The 20436-nt window shown below is 37.8% G+C and overlaps 1 protein-coding gene across 1 annotated transcript in view; it reads left to right on the forward strand.

Annotated features, from left to right (window-relative positions):
• The first annotated feature begins 577 nt into the window (after nucleotides 1-577).
• Nucleotides 578-20436, forward strand: part of LOC134650098 (T-related protein-like) — a 32318-nt gene continuing 12459 nt past the window's right edge. The window contains exons 1-2 of the mRNA XM_063504928.1: nucleotides 578-675; nucleotides 17647-17811. Of these exons, the coding sequence (XP_063360998.1) occupies nucleotides 17651-17811 (161 nt within the window). The 5' untranslated portion in view covers nucleotides 578-675; nucleotides 17647-17650. The remainder of the gene's footprint in view (nucleotides 676-17646; nucleotides 17812-20436) is intronic.

The raw sequence follows: 20436 nt of genomic DNA on the forward strand, positions 1-20436 counted from the left end.
TGGCATGAACATGACAAAGCTTTTTCACTTTAGCTAAGAGTTTAGTGCAAGTGTTAGAAATTGGCACCAATATCTGTGAAATTTCGAAATCCACCGATGACATTGCTACAATTTATGAAAATTCTAACTTGAGAACCGCCTCAATGCTGCGCGCGATCGCCTCGCCAGGCCGCCAATCGGTATGTTTGTCAATAGGCTAGGGGCGGGGCTTGAAACCGATTTGCGCCAGCGCACCGTAAATCCGATATAGAACTATTTGCAGCAGTTAATAAAGTTGATATTTGGTTGCGCAACCTGTAGTGGTCATTACGTGTAGACGAAGGACACGAGGTTTTAAGTTTATAGTCTTACGAGTGGTTTTCGTATGACTTGCTCTAAAGGTAGTGGGTATGTTATTTTGTATATATGCTAATGACGCCAGTGCGCCCGAGTTCGCGGTAGTTGGTCACGCTGCTGACACGCTGCCACCGATCGTGATTTGTGATAAAATTTACGTTCATTTCTTACGTCGTTAATCGAAAATTTTTTTTTAATGATTTTTGTGAATTATGTTATAAGAATTTAAAAAGTGTAAATAGTGTTCGGTGAAAAATAATTAAAACAAACCTTATTATTTGTCGGACTTTTTATGTGTTTTTAAGTGGACGGGATTGAGAATTTAACTGGCGAAAGCAGGTAAGCTAAAATAAAATAAGCCTCACAAATCTCACAAGGGAAGAAAGGCGAAAGATGTTTCTACTACTGTACCTACTAAAAAGCAATTTTCTCTCATTAGGTAAAATTATTTAAAATTACAAGTAAGTACCTGGGACAGTGGGTTAAATTTTCATTCCGATAGGGTTTAGGGCCTAAATTGCAACGACTTTGTTGTAGCCATTTCTAGGACCACAATTAGGTACCTAGGTAAGTACCTTTCTAGTTAGCGGCATATCTGTGGTTGATTGATAGAGGTATATATACGAGGGGTGTTCAAAATATTCTCGGTATGAGAATGAAAACAAACAAGTACGAAAAGTTTGATATTTTTATTTTTCAATATACTCCCCCCCTATGTTCATACACTTAAAAGATCGATCAATTATTTTTTTTAATCCTGCATAAAAATATTTTTTATCTTTGGTGTAAAAATGCTCCTCCACTGCCGCCTTCAATGCTTCATCATCGGAAAATTTATTTCCACGCAGATCCTTTTTAAGATTGGGGAACAAAAAGAAGTCGCTGGGGGCTAAGTCCGGACTATACGGTGGGTGAGTAACAGTTTCAAACCCACATTCAACAATAGCTGCCTTGGCAATATGAGCAGTATGGACGGGGGCGTTGTCATGCAGAAGCATAACACCTTTGGTTAACTTTCCTCGCCTCTTTTCTTTGATTGCATCCTTTAATTGACGTAGAATGTTAGCGTAGTACTGTCCTGTGATATTTACACCTTTTTCTTTATAATCGATCAGTAATACTCCTTCACAATCCCAAAATATCGTGGCCATGACCTTGCCAGCTGAAGGGATGACCTTGAACTTCTTGGGATGAGCTGAACCCTTAATGTGCCACTGCATGGACTCTTGTTTACTCTCTGGGTCATAATGATGAACCCAGGTTTCATCTCCAGTAACTATTCTTTGCAGCACCTCATCAGGATTTTCACCGCACAGGTCAATAAAATCGGAACAACAAGCTACACGCATGTCTTTTTGAAGCCGAGTCAGCATTCGCGGAACCCATCTTGCACTTACTTTTGACATATTAAGATGGTCATGGATAATATCATGTACGGTACCAATAGAGAGATTGGTTACTTGTGCTATAGATTTTACCTTCACTCGACCATCTTCCAATATAAGTTTTTCCACTTTATCAATATTTTCTTGTGAAGTAGCTACTACAGGCCGGCCAGGTCTAGGGTCGTCTTCAACACTCTCCCTTCCACGTTTAAACTCGCTTGACCACTTTTGAATGGTAGATAAAGAAGGAGCAGACTCACGGTAAACACAATCCATTTCCTCTTTTATGGTTTTTTGATTTTTACCCTGTTTTGTCAAGAATTTTATCACGCATCGATGTTCTAATTTAGTTAACATTGTCAATTCCCACATGATGTTCATGTTTGTTCAGCAATTGCAGAAAAACAAAAGAACATCTCGGTTCGAATTATACTTTTTTTTAATGTCAATGAATAAACCTTAGCGGCCAGTAACGAAAGAAATTTTAGAAGAGGTTGTAAGATATCAATACCGAGAATATTTTGAACGCCCCTCGTATACAAAGAGTAAAGTAATGTACATAACCTACAATCTATTTGTGTAAAAATATTATCCATAATGTCAATATCCAGAGAGGAACAGGAATACGTTTGTACGCGGTCACGTGATGCGGTCACCTTTCAACTAAATCCTCTTGAGCCTGATTATTCCAAGAAAAATCTCAATAGCGCGATTTAGGTTCACTACAAGGAAGCAGCGCCATTTAGTCTCAATTTGTAAACTGAACATAAACCGTATGACGGAACAGCGTCATCTAGCGTTCAATTCGTTAACTAAACAAAAATTATACTTATGAGCCTGCGGTCATTATACCAAGAAAAATCTTAAGAGCCCATCAACGTGCACACTAGCGCCACTGCTAAATAATCGTGATTATTTAAATTTAACGAAAGATATAAAAAAGGGGGCCGCTATACGTACTATATCTTGTATTAAAGTACCTATTGAATACCTACATCAAACTAGTTTCTATGTTGCTGGATTCGTCAATCTATGAACTTAAAACCAAAACGGCCGTTTTAACTTTGGACTTAATTCAAAAGGTACTTTAATACAAGATACAGTACGTAGCGGCCCCCTTTTTTAAATATATTTCGTTAAATTTAAATAATCACGATTATTTAGCAGTGGCGCTAACTAGTGTGCACGTTGATGGCCTCTTAATAGCGCGATTCAGGATTTTTACTACCCGGAACAGAGCCATCTAGCATTAAATTCTGACAAATTGATTTTCTCAACGATTCTGCCGCAATGCCACATATATCATAATTTAAGTACATAGCCTTTAAAGGAGAATGGTAAGAGTTAATCTAACTAGGTACTAAGTAACAAATTTTTTTTAAATTTATTTCCCATACAAGTGCTTGTATGGGAAATAAATAGGTGTGCACCTACGATTATTTTATGTAGGTATATCGTTCAGAAATGCGTGGTCAAAACCCGTCGGGCTTTTCCAGTGTCCTGTAGGAATCCTGCTAGCTAGGTATACCTATAGTATTGAATTTTTCACAAAATATTATTAAGTAAGCCAAACTAATAACAAATGACGTACTTATACAAAAAACACATAATTTAGTTGCACTTTTAGCCCTGCACTGTCCGTTTCCGCGGAGTGCATGCGCCGCCATCTTGTGAAAATTGAATGAAAAATACGTAATGAAAAACTGAAACTGATACCTACTTTTTTAAATTACAGTTACCACGTATTGTGGTTGGGAGCTCATTTTTAAACAATTCGGTTGTCACGCACCAAAGTCCGAATTTAATTCAGATTTAGCTCCACAATTATCCGGGTAGGATATATTTAGCGCGGCGCGCTCTTTCTTTCTTCCGTGATATATTTATTAGACTATTATTTGTTAATCCGAAATTCAAACTCAAACTCTAAGTTTATTGCACTCATGTCATGTTATATACATACACCTTATTATTAAATTAATAAATCTTATCTTATTAAATATGTATGTAGGTAAGGTGGTTTCAAATAATTTTGATTGTCCACTGTTTTTATTGCTTATGGTATTTTATTACATAAGGTAAGGTGGGGTAAGACTATCACCGGGGCAAGACAAAGACTTGTATAGAATCCTCATAACCTACTGCTTGTCTAGCCCCGAGCAAAATAAAGTATGTTCGTCTTACCCCACCTTACCTTAGGTATTGTATGATAGTGTATGTCTATGCACATGATATGAGATTTTGAATGACATACCTAATGTTAATCTAGATTAGATTCTAGATGTATTTAGATATAGCAAGATCGTTATTCCGTCGGAGGAATACTGATTTTTATTTCAACCATGGCATAGGTAGGTACTTACGAGGGCTGTTTGATAAGTACCCGTTTATGAAAAAAATAATCAGTTGTTTTTGTTTATATGCATTTATTTTTCTTCATAGTCTCCTTTTAACTCTATACACTTGTTCCACCTATATTCAAGCTTCAATAAACCATCCAAAAAGTATGATTTCGGAAAGTCATTAAAATAGGCCTCTGTGGCGGCAATGACTTCGTCATTTGATCCAAATCGCTTACCACCGAGCCATTTTTTCAGGTTGGGAAACAAAAATAAATCGCATGGGGTCAAATCTGGAGAATACGGGGGGTAAGGCAATAGGGCGTAGCGTAATTGTGTTAATTTAGCCATCACAACTCTAGACGAATGAGCTGGTGCGTTGTCGTGATGAGACAGTACTTTTTTATTTTTTAAATGGGGTCGTTTGTCCTTCAACCCAGCGTCAAATTCATCCAATAAATTGGCATAGTACTGCCCTGTTATCGTTTTCCCCTTTTCTAAGAACTCAATATGTATAATACCCTGCGAATCCCAAAAAACGGTCGCCATGACCTTTCCAGCCGATGGAACGATTTTTGCTATCTTTCGCGCAGGTTCACCCGGTAAAATCCACTGCTTCGACTGCCCTTTCATTTCCGGGGTAGTGGTGACCCACGTTTCGTCTACGGTCACGAAACGACGCAGAAACTCCTTCGGGTTACGTTTGAACACGGCCAAACACTGCTCCGAAGTAGTCAGTCGGTTCCGTTTTTGCTCCTCCGTGAGTAAACGCGGCACCCACCTCGCCGATACTGTCTTCATACCCAATTTTTCTTCTAATATGTTTTGTACCCGCTCGATTGGAACATTTACAGCATCAACGATTTCTCGAAGTTCAATTCGGCGGTCGGCTAAAACGATATTTTCAATTTTCTTAACCATATCGTCTGTAGTCACCTCAATTGGGCGGCCTGGGCGATCCTCATCAAAGACGGTTGTTCTCCCCCGCTTAAACTCGTTAAACCAGTATCTGACGGTTGTCATAGAAGGAGCACATTCATGGTAAACCGCTTGCATTCTTACTTTTATTTCATCACATGTTTTTCCTTCCAAAAACAAGAATCTAATTACAGACCGATACTGCTCTTTCTCCATTTTCACAATTTTAAGTTCACGCTTTCACTGAATCGCTGTCAAATGAGAAAAAAACAAAAGAATGCTGTTTTTTTTTTAAATTTTCCCACCTCTGAAAAATGGCTTAAAACGATTGTATACATATTTTCGGCCCGTGATATTAATACATTTGGAAAACGGGTACTTATCAAACAGCCCTCGTACTTTAAGCGATATTTGACTGTTAATAATTGATTCATGAGTTTCCTTAGTACATAGTATATATTAACTCTAGCGAGATCCTTTGAGAGTAGGTAAATATTAAAGTAATAACAGATTTTATAGTTATTACTACACTCTTTATATCAGGTTAAATCAGTTATACCAGTTTTTTTTAGTCACGGTATTTTAATAAGAATAACGAAGCGTAAAGCTACTAACCGTTAAATCAAAGTTTTGACCAGTTTCGTGACTACGAAAATAAACGAATAACTAATACCTACGTGTCATAAACCACGTCAGGTGTGCAAGCATTGTTTATACTTATTAAGAATTTAAAATGGCCAATAGCGTAGTAAATACCAGTGTGCTATTAAATTGTAACAACTTGTGATTTAGCACCAAGCTCGTCCAGATGGGTGAGCTGTCTGCATTCAAAAGAAAAAGGCAATAAACGTGTATGGGGTGGTAATAGTGATGGTGCTATTTGCGTGTGCACAGGCCTGTTATTCTCATCGTTTAGCGAGAATACTCCTCAGTTAAAGAGTACCTAGCCCCATTTCCCCATATTATGTATTTATAATTTTACTAAGGTGATTGTTTTCTTCTCGATTCCATCAGACTTTTTAGATCATTAGCGATAAGATTGCCTGTCGTCTGCCTTACCTCTATGTTTAATCAATGTTTTTTTAAGGAAATGTGTCTTTTATTGGGGTGTGCAATAAAGAGTAATCTATCTAATAGTATTCCATCCTTTAGGTCTTCTTGGTGAGTTTCCATAGCTTTATCAGTGTAATCCGCAATAGATGCCAGCCACTGGCTTTTCAAATGAAATACTCGTATGCGAATTTCTTCAATGATCGCAGTCTTTCTAGTGAATAACTTGTGGAGTTTGCAATGAAGAGGATTTCTCATTGAAACCGTGCTCTGTGATTACACTGAACTAAACGTATACAAGTTTACCTGAAGCTCTGTAAGGGACACGAATCATCTCTGAGGATGGGTGAGTTGTCAATATCCAGAAGAAAAGGATAGGTAATAAACATGTATAAATCCCAATAGTATTAGTGCTTTTTGCGTAAGCGCAAGAGTCTATGTGGCCGGCGCGCACGAGCGGCACAAAGCGCCCGTCGGCGCAGGCGCACCGGCCGCACCGCAGCCCTATCGGCACATCCGCCTCGCCACAAAGCCCACAATAAACTTTTACAGCCCACATAAAACCCTGACTTTTTAACCCGGGTTATTTGAATTAATATCAATTCGGAGTTCCTCAATGGGCTTTACTCGTCAAACTTTAAAGTTTTATGACAACCTCGGAGGAATAAAATTTAATTGAAATGTAGCCCCCAAAAAAGCTTGATTGTGGTTATCAGCTTCCGAATTTGAATATTTACATTGAATATTTTAATAACGAAATTGATGAGTGGTGACAGTGGTATGTTGACAAGGAATTTTGTTCACCGTTATTGGTATTTTAGGTTGCGGCTAAAAATAATTGATGTAAATTTTATTTTATAACTATGTCAATTAAAAAATATGGAAATTAGTTTCCATTGAGGTACCTATATGAATCACTCTAGCAAAACCTAAATTTATATACCTACATGTGCTCATGCTATTAAAGAATTTTCTCTGATTAAATAGGTAACAACGAACCGGTCGGCGTCAACCAGATGTCAATATATGGGGCTGTACATAAATTACGTCATCTATTATGTATTGACGATTTTTGACCCCCCCGCTAAAATCATCCAAAAATCATGCTTCGAATGACCCCCCTGCTTCCTCCTACGTCATGCCACCATCATCCAATGTCCAGACCCCAACCCCTTAATTTGAAATGACGTAATTTATGAATAGCCCCTATGCGCGTAACTACAGACGTAAAGCCTTAGTCTCGCATTGCCTTCGTACGTCGTCGTGGGTTTCCCTGGGGGAGGGTACGAGGGGTCTTTCCCGCGTTTCCGCATGTCGCGCTTCACCGTGTCGTTCGTTGTCCTGCCCTAGTAGCACGGTCGCATTTTTATCGTTTATCACCATGCCTGTCACGTTCTAACAAGTATGTAAGTGCGAAAGTGACGGGCATAGTGATAGTCGATAAAAATGGAACCGTGCTGAGCCCGCTGGGTATGGATTCGGGCTGTCACGAGCGGTGCGTCGGGTGAGTGCTTATAGTTATCCAACCCCGCGACCCCTAGTCCGGTGATATCGTTTGAGCGCGGCCGGGTTTCGGTGCCACAGTGATGGCGACCGGTAACTTAGGCTGAGGATGATTTTGGCTGGACTGGATGGCGTTCAATACCTCTGAAGGGAGGTATGAGAGGCCGATTGCCTTCGTACGCAGTTTCACACTAAAATTTTTGTAGCAGTGTCTCCATAAAGTTCAGAAGACGGCGTACGTCGGCAACGGGAGATCAAGGCCTATTAACCGCCTCAGGTGCACACACATCGTACTGTGTACATGAATCCATAATCGACCATGCAGGAAATGGAAAACCCTAGCAGTAGCAGAAAAATATTTATTCACAATCAAAGCGAAACCTTGTTGATCATGTCTTTCGGTTGTTTGATGTAGCCTATTGTTTGACTAACATATCAAGGTTGATGGTTGTATACATGTCAAGTGATAATGAAAATTCAAGTTTGAAGAAACGATGACGCAAGACCATTAAATAAAATACTAGAGGTGAATTCAGCTTGTTTTCGAGATGCCTCGCGATATGGCGACTTCAGTGATAGATACTGACGAAATAAAAATTAGGTATAACCGTATCTCCGTGCAATCTCTTGTATCCAAATCCAAACCCGGGCGGATTAGGCGGTATGTTATCCGAAAGCTAATAATATACCTGCAAGAAATACGGTAGAAAAATTAAAATTATGTTTGGACGTCCAGGCAAAACTTTCAATGTTTTGAATACTTATCAGTTAACTAATAAACGTTACGTAAAAAGAACGTTTATTATGCGATAGGTAGATATGTACCTATATTAAACGATAAAATGTTGGTAATCGGAAATATCGGAATCAAACCACAGAGGCCTGGAAAAATATTGACTATCTAAAATGAATTTGTGATATCACCCAAGATCGAGAAACAATGTGAAATCACGCCACTAATTTTCGGCGTTTGCATAGGCCGGGCCTTCATCGTACCTATTGCAAACTTTGAAATTGGAAATGCCAACATCGCGTTGTTTCAACTTCAATTTCGGTCGGTCTTGCATTCGTTAATTAGCACCTCTGCCTCATTGTACGGACAATTGCGATATGAATAGGTACATGTACAATACATACAGGAATGTTTTTCAAACTTTATTGCGTTGAGCCTTCTCTTAAAAAAATTAAAAATTCTTTAATTTCTGTCAAAAATTTAAGATGGCACACGCTTAGACTACATAAATATATTATCTAGAGTAGTGGAGATTTATCTGCGCCTGATCCGAGCGTTTTTTTACATTTATGTATTTTGCTTAATAAACATATTAAATTAAAAGAAAAAAGTCAGAGGTTTTTGTATCCTCTCAATCCTCGTTTTTTATTGTACGGGCTAAGATTTTTTTCAGCACTTCAATAATCATTACTTTTATTATAAATATAAAGCATTAGATAATAATGAAATCGTTTAGGTTTTTGTTTTTAGCCCAAAATTGGAAAAATTTAGTTAATTTTGCGTCTTTTTTCTATGGAGGCAGATTATTTAAAAAGTCTTTACTGATAGAATATATATTCTAATAAAATAAAATAAAAACAAATAATATATCTTTTTTAATTTTAGTGGCAATTACAATACAAAAACTCATAAAAACTGGGATGAAAGTAATAAGAGGATGAACGCTAGGCAGGTACTATAGGTATAACAAGTTCTATGCGGATGTAACCGCAATGAAAAGCTCGGAAAATAAATTTAATGTTGTTTCATATCTTGATGTAGATTAGATATTGCTGATATCTCCATATCAAAAAGTTATAGAGATGTGAGGGATAGGTACACAATAATCCGTTATCAATACAAATTGTAAGTTCCGCATTTTTTTCCGCGCAGCCTCATGGTAAGCGGGCACCGTAGCTTGCTTCCAACTCCAAAGTTGTACTGTCGCCATCAGATATATCGGAGCGGCTAAGGCGCTCACAAATATCTGAACACGCCTCTATTGTCAGGGCGTAAGAGTGCGGGTTCAGATACTGTGAACACCTTGGGCGCTCCGATATATCTGATGGTGACTGTACATATATAGTTATATGTTACACCAGAGTAGGTATTACCTATAGTATTATTAATAGCTGAAGCTTTCGCTCGCATACACGTTGTTTCTTGAATTTCGGTCTTGCATTTGATAATTAGCACCTCGGCTCACGGTACGGACAATTGCGATATGAATGCGCGTCTACATAAAGGCCCACATTTATCGACGGTGCCATAAACGCCCAATCACGCGGCGCGCCATCAGTGCCACTCGTTGTTATCTTTGATATTTTATAGGATCTGTAAAACGCGGCTCTGCAAGGCATTGACATTCCGGGTCGTATTGGCCGGATTTGTGATTGAAGATGTTCGTTTATAGAACTGGAAATTTATCAAAATTCTGGATTTGATTCATATATAAATAAATGAAAGTATCCAGTTGTAAAACGATGACTGATTTTACAGAGATAATTAAAATTTTACATATAATGTGCCTTATAAGTACTTACATATGTTTGACTTCTTAGACATTGTTGATGAATGATAAATGAATGATTTTAAAACAAAATAAAGAATTATAACTAGTGTCCGACCGAAACATGTTTTTTTGCCGAAACCGAAACCGAAACCGAATGTTCGGCTTTGGCTCTAGTTTCGGCCGAAACCGAAACCGAAACCGAAACTTTTGTAGACTTGTTAAAATCGTTGAAAACATGTCATAAACCCGCTTTTACACACATATTATGGGGCTGACAACACCCAATGTCCTTGAAATTGATGTTACTTAAGCAGTTTTTATGAAAATTACTATAGTTAGACCAAGATAATTCTGCAACGATTTTGATAAGTTGATAACACACGCAGTGCAAGTGTTATTTTAAACGTCAAAACTTCTATGAAATTATGACGTATAAATAACATTTGCACTAGTTGCACTGCGTATGCTATCAAAATCATTGCAGAATTTTCTTGGTCTAACTCTATTCATTCACCAGTCAAGCTAACATGTAGATACAGGGTCAACCAAAAACGCGAGCGCAGCGAGCGCGAAATTTTTTGTTAACAATATCGCAAGGCCGGGTACCGATCTTCACCTGGGCCTAAAAGTCCGAAGTGCCCCATTGAGACGAACTTTCATGCGAAGTCAAAGCCGTGCTTAAGGCTTCAGGATAAGTAGTTGAGCACAGACTCCAACCAATGTCCATTGTATTAAAAAGCGAGACCGCAGGCCGAGGCCAAAGGCTAAGCCGAAGTAGAGGACATGTGGAACACAAACCAATGGTAAATTGAGGTAAAAAGTGAGGCTAGTTTTCTTATTATTCTCTTGCCCAGGGCCCAGTAACATGCGACAGTGCTATCTCATTCACTTATAGGTATTGACAGCCTCTTAAGACTGCGTCAACCGTCCAGTGGCGCCCTCATTAGTGTTTTATAATAAACCAATTCATTTCTGTACCTAATATACATGAATCAGTATATGTAGGTATTAATATTGTTGTCCTACTTATTCCCCAACTTTTGGTCTTTGTCCGAAGTACCATTTCGTAAGTTTCGGCCCGGCCGAAAGGTTCGGCCGTTTTTTGGCCGAAACCGAAACTACAGCCGAAACATGATTTTTTGGCCGAAACTGGCCGAAACCGAAACCGAACCTTCGGTCGGACACTAATTATAACATACATACAGGGTGTCTCTGACCATGGCACCAACCCCGAAATCCCGAATTTTTTTTACTTTTTCATACATTTTGGCTGATCAGATGTCGACGTTTTCTATGGAAAAGCCAAAATTTTTTCCCCGATTTTAGGGTTGGTCCCATAGTAAAAGTAGCTCAGTTTAGCGGGTAAAATCAAGCCCTGAATTTAAAGCCCCATGGTCAGAGATATACTGTATATGCCGTTTTCCAAGAATCGATCATATAATAAACATTGAAAACCTATGCCTACTTTTCAAATAAAAAGTTTCATCAACATTGAGATTAAGTTTTAAATCAGAAACCGAATTAACTGTTACATCTATTAAAGATCAGTAATTTATTATGACGGTACACAAATTCAATATGTACCTACTTATAGTATTTATGGCTCTATTTAACGAAGTGCCATATCACAGACGTAACTAGTCACATATACTTAGTTAAATTTCATTTTTCAGCGGTATGACGCAAAATCGCCCATACGGTCGTGTCACTTCACGCCTAGCTGACTAAATTACGAGACAGACAGGTAAAGTTGACGAAATATAAAGTGAGCCGATCTTATTCAAACTTGTCTTGTTCGAGAGATCGGCTCACTTTATATTTCGTCAACCTTACCTACTTGATGAGGGAACTGAAAGCGCTGAGTCGCTGACATTTCAGCGAACGAGCGAGAAAGAGAAGCGCGTCAACCGTGGAATATAATGGACATGTATTAAATTAGGTAACAGTTTTGAATGATTCACGGTTAGTTTCACTAGACTCATACTATGACACCCACCCGCTATATTCAGTTACCCGTGAACAAGATGCATACATGTATATGTAGGTAACTGCGTCGAAATATCGGGAGCACGAAAACAATACAAAAGGTAATCACGGTTCATATCCCGGTCGATATAGTTGTCTATGTATAAATTATATAATCAAATTAGGGATATACCTACTGACACTCGCGGTCATCCAGTCAGCTTTGAGTCATCGCAGATCAGTTGGTAGAGGGGTGGCTGGTGTCACAGAGCCTGATAAATTTTACCTGTAACGGTGTACTTTAGTATCTATACTTAGTTTTTTTTTTATAAAAAAAAATATTTAGTATTTTTTTAAGAACGATATTAGACACAAAAAAAAGACCTACGCGTTGTTATCTAATGTATGCACATTGCACGTCACTAGTTCTGAGTATAAAGATAATTTATTTTTCAAGTAGGTATGCCTATATGCGCTATATATATGGTAGGTATGCGCTTATGAACGTTAATAAAATAAGATAGCATATTTATGTTTTATGTTTGTAATACCCAATTGGGTAGACTATACATTCAGCTTGCTCGATAGAAAATCCAATTAAAAATTTGACATAAATATCTGTCTCTCAAAATAAACTTTAATACTCGCTTCACCAACGGCAATTTTTAAACAATAACCGGATACTTTGTTTACATTTTACAATAGCAGAATTAATTTATGTTCGTCTCTGCGACGAACGAGCGCGCGACAGGCTCTATTGAATCTTAGCATTTATTTGCCATGAAACCCGCCGAACTATTCAAAACAATTGTCTTCTATGGGCTCATTTCCAGTATAACTTGAGCCTTAGATTCATAATAACTTTGCGCAATAGAAGGTCTGAAGTCGGACGCAAATTAAGCTTTATGAATAGTACAGGACTGGAGCACAGACATATACTTTTCTAAACCGCTGTATTTATGTGAATAGGTAGGTACTCATGTTCTTCAAAACTCGTACCCTACAATTTTGGGTCGCATTATAAAATAGTATTTTATGCAACCGTTGTTTAAGAGGGGTCAAAAAAGGCGAGTGGCGTGAGTAACAATTTGAGGCGAAGCCGAAAATTGTTAATAAAGACGCCACGAGTATTTTTTGACTCAGTTAAACAACGTTGCATACAATACTTTTTCTACGACCAAGCACTTACTTTGAAATGCAATGAAATAATAATAAAAATGGATGATGATGATTGTTTAATTTCCTAATATGATAGGTTGTTCAGTGCGTGGGATTCTTAAGGGGAACGAAAATTTTATTATTTTTGCGCTACGACGCACGGTTTAGGAGATACAGCCCTATATATATATTTTTTTTTTTAATATTAATTAGGGGTTTCTTACAGAGGAATGAACCTTTTATTATTTTTGCGCTACGACGCACGGTTTAGGAGATACAACCCATAAACATTTTTCTTTCTTTTTTTTTGTTTTTGTTTTTCGTGCTTTTTAAATATTACTTATGGGGTTCAAAGGGGAACGAAAATTTGATTATTTTTGCGCTACGACTCACGGTTTAGGAGATACAGCATTATAAAGCTTTTTTGTTTTTTTTTTATTTCTCTTTTGTGTTTTTTTTTATATTAATTAGGGGCTTCTTACAGAGGAATGAACATTTTAATATTTTTGCGCTACGACGCACGGTTTAGGAGATACAGCCCTATAAAGATGAAAACTGATGATGATGATGATGATTAACCAAAACATGTCTATGGTTCACTCATCTGTCAGAAATGACAATTAAAATTAGGTTGGCAACAATGTATTCCATACAATATTTTTTAAGTGGTGATTACACGAAGTATCGTAAAAGTGCCAAAAAGATACTGCGTGTATGCACAAATACTTTTTTGGGGAATAGACTAAAGACTTGTCTTGACAACTATAAGAGAGGGGTTTAAAGGTGTGTGCACGACCCTTTAAATGACAAATAAAAGTACGGGAGTAGAAAAAATACTTAACTTTATCGCTCAATTATAAAATAATAGGTACCTACTTAAGACCATAGAGAAATATAGTAAGAATAGAGTGCTCACTCCATACATTAGTTTTGGTAACAAAAAGACTATTATTTTCATAGTCGACATTTAGCATCGAATAGCGGAATTATCAGTACCGCTACTAGATGTCCAGTGAGTCGCGACTCAAAAAATTGAATTGAACTACAATTTACAACTAATATTAAAGCAGATGGAGTTGAAAATAGAGTTCCGGCTAATCCGGTTATAATGATTTGCTGAAAATTGTTGAAGATTAGAACGTTATGGGTCGGTGCAATTATCTATTGTCAAGTAGCAGTACTGATAATTCCGCTACTCGATGCTAGATGGCGACTATGAAAATAATAGTCTTTTTGGTACCAAAACTGATGTATGGAGTGAGCACTCTATGTATTTTTTTCTCTATGGTAAGACGGTTAGGTTAGTTCGGATTCTCTGATTCTCATTTAATATTTGCATATTACGCAACCCCGCAATGTCACGAAGCCGGCCGCAGAACCGCCGGAACTTTTTACACCCTTCAGCCAAAACTCCTCCTTGGCGAACAGGTCGTTAGACTTTCAGATATTATATGTCTGTGGAAGTGTGGACTGAAGCTAGTGTAATTTACTTTAAGCCCCATACACCCACAATACCGCGGATACATCTAAAGTTTTCAACAACGAAAGCCTCTCGTATAAAGACGAGGTAATTACACACTGGCCCCGTATGCAACGTCATTATTCATCGTTTTACGACTCCGCGTATAAATAAGTATTAAGCTCTACTCGTATACGGATTGCGAACATTTTCTTTTTAATGGCAAGGCTTGTGCGAGTCTGGGCTTAGATCTAACTCGTGTTTACATCGATACCGTACAGGATGATCCTGGAGACTTGATAGGGCCAAGCCTCTACAATTAACCTTTCGTATGTGTATATGGCGCCGCCGTGCCGTCTAGAGCAGACAATATAGCCATCCACCGAATATAAAGCATAATGTCATTAAATTAGGACTTATTTTACATTGAGACAATAGGTATCCTTAACTTTTTGCGGTAAGTTTAAAACTTTTTGTGAGTTAATAAGGAAGCAGAACAGAAGCATCACCTTCGCGTGTTACCGCCGATACCCGATGTATCTTTCTAAAATCCGAAGGTCATTCTGAGAGTTAACGGACTGTATGTAATGTACTGTACTGTAATGTACTGAATAAGCTGTATGTAAGGTACATACAGCTTATTCAGTAAGTTAACCATAAAATAAATTTTAATACCTATTGAAGGGTTAAACTCTTGTTCACCGTAAATAGAAATATAAACTAAATAATAAAATAATTTTCTATGGTCAGTGTCGACCATCCCTCCCAGACCAACCTGTATATGTGTATGTAAGTACAAAGCGTGCTAGGAACATAAATTCTGATATCGCCTTTTAATTACGTGTAATAACTTTCTTTACCCAAAGCCGCGTCTGCGCATCGGTGATCTATGGCCATGGCACAATAAAATGCCATTAGTTCAAGAAAATTTAGTCTTCGGATAAAAGTAGAGCCCGAATTAAGTTGATCCTACACCCTACACCGACTTTGCAGCGACAAAGTTTGGGACGACCATAATAATGTAAACGTCAAGTTCCTACCGCGAAAAATGACGATTTGGTAGGTAATTCTACAATTGTGGGTATGCATGTCAATGATATTATATAGCGACCCGCCCCGGCTTCGCACGGGTTAACAAATTAGGTATATATATATATAAACCTTCCTTTTGAATCAGAGTGATTCTGATTTATTAAAAAAAACTGCATCAAAATCCGTTGCGTAGTTTTAAAGATCTAAGCATAAAGACAGACAGACAGGGAAGCGACTTTGTTTTATACTATGTAGTGATAACCATAGATATTAGGTTATACTCATACTTGAGGAACACAAAAAATACTTCCATATTTATTTCCGTGCCTACGACAAAATCTGTTATTTTTGATTAATTTTCTCATTCCACCCATCTTTGTCACACTCGTTGTTAATGTTAAACATAGTTGTCGTCTCTTTCTCTTTCGGTGTGCGGGAGCTCGTTAGCACGTGCACATTTCTCGCTTGTCCAGCCGCGTCTAAAGGCAACTTGTCCAATTTGTCACAAGGTAAGCGCTTGTAAGCACTTCAATTTTGGAACGCCTATAACCTATCATATACTGGGTCAACCAAATCTTGTCAGTAGAAAAAGGCGGCAAATTTGAAAAATCGCGGGTTAGCAACACTACGTTTGAATTGTTCGAAAATCGTGTCATTTATATCTTATCTGTGGAACTGTTTTGTTTACATTTCATCGTTGTTCGATGTACATTGCTGCTTTTTGTTCGTTTCTTAGGGATACCATACATTAGTTTGCTTTACATTGCTACTGACATATCCGGCTTGACAGACTATAGTTATAAATCATTGATGCATATACATACGTTATATTCTACAGAACACGCGCTGCTACTCGAAAATCTCTTGCAAACAAAGAATTGGAACTTACGTGTACCATACAAATGCATAGTTTGGTTTAAATATTATTTAGTTTATAACTGACCGGTCGGAAACTAAATTATAAAAATCGTACAGGAACGTACGTTGAACCGACGTAGCGCGTGCTAATGGGAACTGCAAACAGCGGGCGAGATCGTGAGCCAAACTTGAGTAAAATAAAATATCCGGCTTATTTGCCACCGGTTCGTGGTGTATTTCGTAATGGATACGTTGTGCTTAAATTGTATTATATGTACAGTATTCACGCCTATTTACTTTTGCGGTGTTTGCCTTTTTATCTAGCTTTTAAAATTCTTAGCTTTCGAAATACCAAACATGACACAAAAAGGAACCGTTTAAATATTTAAGGGCGGCAATAACATTACAGTTGCAAATGGAATGATAATATTTTTACAATAAGTAGATACCTAACAGTGGTATTTGTACTGAGCAATTTTCAATATCCACTAAGGTAACCAAAATGGTATACCTCTACCTAACCCTAACAACTTATAGATTTTGTTCGTATTCTTTTTATTAGGTAGGTAGGTGTATAATAACAAACAACAATCGCTAAAGTAGAACACTGCCTATACACGAATCACTTTTTAGTGAAATTTAATACCTAATAATTTATGAAAATACATATAAGTACAATTCAGGAATATGCCCTGGCAATGGCCGACTATCAACAGGCTAATTTGAGTTTAGAACTTTATACTGGGAAAGAAATATGTTTGGCTGAAAATTATGATGATATAAATTGTTTTATCTTTCGGCACTAATTTACACCTACCCGTGTCCCATGACTCACATAAGTATGATTCATAAATTCATTTCGGTACGTCCTAGTTTGATACGTTCATGAATCATTAATTGCATCTATTAGGCACGGTATACAGAATCACAAATGTAGGAATTTTACCCAAAACTTGCTTTGACAAAAGTTTTACTGTAAAGAACAGGGAAATGTAGAATAATAAGCTGAAACGGAGATGCTTCCGCGTGTTCTCGCTCAAAAACGGAGCGGTTGCTCAATATGTCCGAATTTTACTAACATCATTTTCTTAAGAACCACAAAGGTGTCCGAGTTCTTATTGAGTAATTTGCTATTGTTTCAGCAACATGGCTGCATCCCACATCCTAAGCGCCGTGGAGCCGACGGTCGGCGGCGGCAACGCGCGCGGCGGCCGCGAACGCGAGGTCTCCGTCGCTTTGGATGACCGCGAGCTGTGGGTGCGCTTTCAGACGCTCACCAATGAGATGATCGTTACGAAGAATGGGCGGTGAGTTGGCAATATATCAGGATTTTCAGGAAATGGTGTTATCCTCTCGGCACCAAAATTGACCGTGATGTCATGTACCTAATTAACCTACCTACCTGTAAATTACATACCTATCTTTGAACCCTAATAAAATGCCGTGAAACAACCTTTTTTTTCTTCTAGATTAGTCATAGGTAGAAGTGGCAAACTTGGAAATGTTTATCAAACAAAACATATAGGTACCTATTGCAATTAGAAAATGTCTGCTAGTTAATTACCTAACTCTACTCGCTCCTTCGTACGAAAACTGCCATTAATGGCTTTCATATAAAAAGTAACAGTTGTTATTCAAGCAAAAGTAAACATCTTATGTCTCATTGTTTGTATTTATGCACGTTATAAAAATATGATTTACTCACTAGTCATTCAAAATACCGTACTTAATGACCGCAACATAGTTTCATAGCAAAGTAGGTCCTTAGACAACAATGAAGCACACGATGCGAATAAAGCTAAAAGCTAAAATATAATGTTTAGTAATTACACCGAGAGCATAATCAGGTAGGTCATCAAAGTTAGTGAGAGGTCATAAACTTGTTGTAAGGGAACATTAATCAACCGATGTACATGTTATGGGGCAATGCACATAATTTGTAGGTACGTAATTATATAGGTTTGCTTATATTCGAAGTAAAAAGCTTGAGCCACAAATGTTAGTACGAGTGTAACTATGTATTAGGAAAGTGTATGTACCTACACTGTACAAAACTATAATTCTTCTTACTATTACACCATTTTTACATGGCTCTGTTTAGCTATAACCATAGGTTGACTGGTAGGGAAATGTCCTTAGGCATTAAGTAGGCCATTGGACATCTTTTCATATTTTGTGCGTTAAAGTTTACTATAGTATAAACTCATAGTTCGCCCAAACTGTAAACTCGCGATTCGCCAAAAATGTGGAATAGAAAAACAATATACAATTGTGACAAATGAATAAATTTTCAGTGATCAAACCAAAAACGTAGAAATTCTAGATGGTGGCTGTTTTTTAGGGTTCCGTAGCCAAATGGCAAAAAACGGAACCCTTATGGATTCGTCATGTCTGTCTGTCTGTCCGTCTGTCCGTCCGTATGTCACAGTCGCTTTTTTCCGAAACTATAAGAACTATACTGTTGAAACTTGGTAAGTAGATGTACTCTGTGAACCGCATTAAGAGCCAACAGGATCTAAGATTTAAATATTTTAGGTAAATATACCCGTCTCGCTAACGGAAGCGGCTCCTAAAACTAGTGCGATAAGGAAAAGGCGAAAAATCCTGCGTAAAAATCTCAAAAATCGAGGTTTCGTACTCGACTGTTTCCTCCTCCAAAACTTAACCAATCGTAACCAAATTTGGAAATCTAAATGATTATGACATTATCTGTGTCGGACCGTTTTGCTTTTTTGACTAATTGATGTCAGTTTTGAATAGCACGCCTCTCATTGCGGCATAGTCAATTAGGCCATCAAAGCAAAACGGTCCGACACAGATATTGACAATATTAATCTGTGTTGAAAAAATCATTGCTCTTAGCTTCAAAACCCACGGAGGAAACAGTCGAGTACGTTTATATGGAGAAATGACCACTCCTGTTGGCTCTTAAGATTTTCACACAAAAATAGATAAAAAAAAACAATAAAATTTGGGGGTTCCCCATACTTAGAACTGAAACTCAAAAAAATTTTTTTCATCAAACCCATACGTGTGGGGTATCTATGGATAGGTCTTCAAAAATGATATTGAGGTTTCTAATATCATTCTAGTAAGTAGTTTTTTTTGAATACGTCATAAATCCCCTAAATACGGAACCCTTCATGGGCGAGTCCGACTCGCACTTGGCCGCTTTTTTACAATTTGACTACCATTTGATAAGGGTTTCGAATGTCAGATAAGTATCAACTTTCAACATGATCTGAACAAAAATAATGAAATTGTTGATGGCGGCTGTACCTATTTTACAATTTTGAATATCATTTCATATTCGAATCCCGCATGAGATATCAAATTTTTAACTTTAATATTTTTGTCATCAAAACACACTAGGTTGCACTGCAGCACTAGGTTCATTTAGTTTAATGATTCTGTTTACTCCGTACGATCACGAGAGACCATATAGAACAGTGCTAACCGCCGCGGCTAGTTTCAGCAATTAGCAGGGTAGGTCTTGCTCATTATCGCAGGGCGGCTAACCAGCGCCGTCCGTGCCCGATATCGCCCTATCCTTGAGGTGTAAGGTCTCGGGTCGAACAATACTCCTTACACTAGTTCTTGCTTGTTTTTAAGCGACTGCAAACAAGGAAGAGGCTTTGACTAAACGGGACTATCGCGTAACGCAACGTCACGTTCGAAACGGTAAGGCGGATAGATTAGGCTTTAGGGCAATTAATACTCGACAGAGAATTGAGAAAACCGGCCAAGTGCGAGTCCGACTTGCGCACGGAGGGTTCCGCACCATCAACCAAAAATAGAGAAAAAAAATCGTGTGTTGTATGGGAGCCCCCCTTAAATATTTATTTTATTTTATTTTTGGTATTTGTTGTTATAGCGGTAACAGAGATACATCATTTGTGAAAATTTCAACTGTCTAGCTATCGCGGTTTATG

This window comes from Cydia amplana, chromosome 8 (genome assembly GCF_948474715.1).
Source record: "Cydia amplana chromosome 8, ilCydAmpl1.1, whole genome shotgun sequence".
Lineage (NCBI taxonomy): Eukaryota > Metazoa > Arthropoda > Insecta > Lepidoptera > Tortricidae > Cydia > Cydia amplana.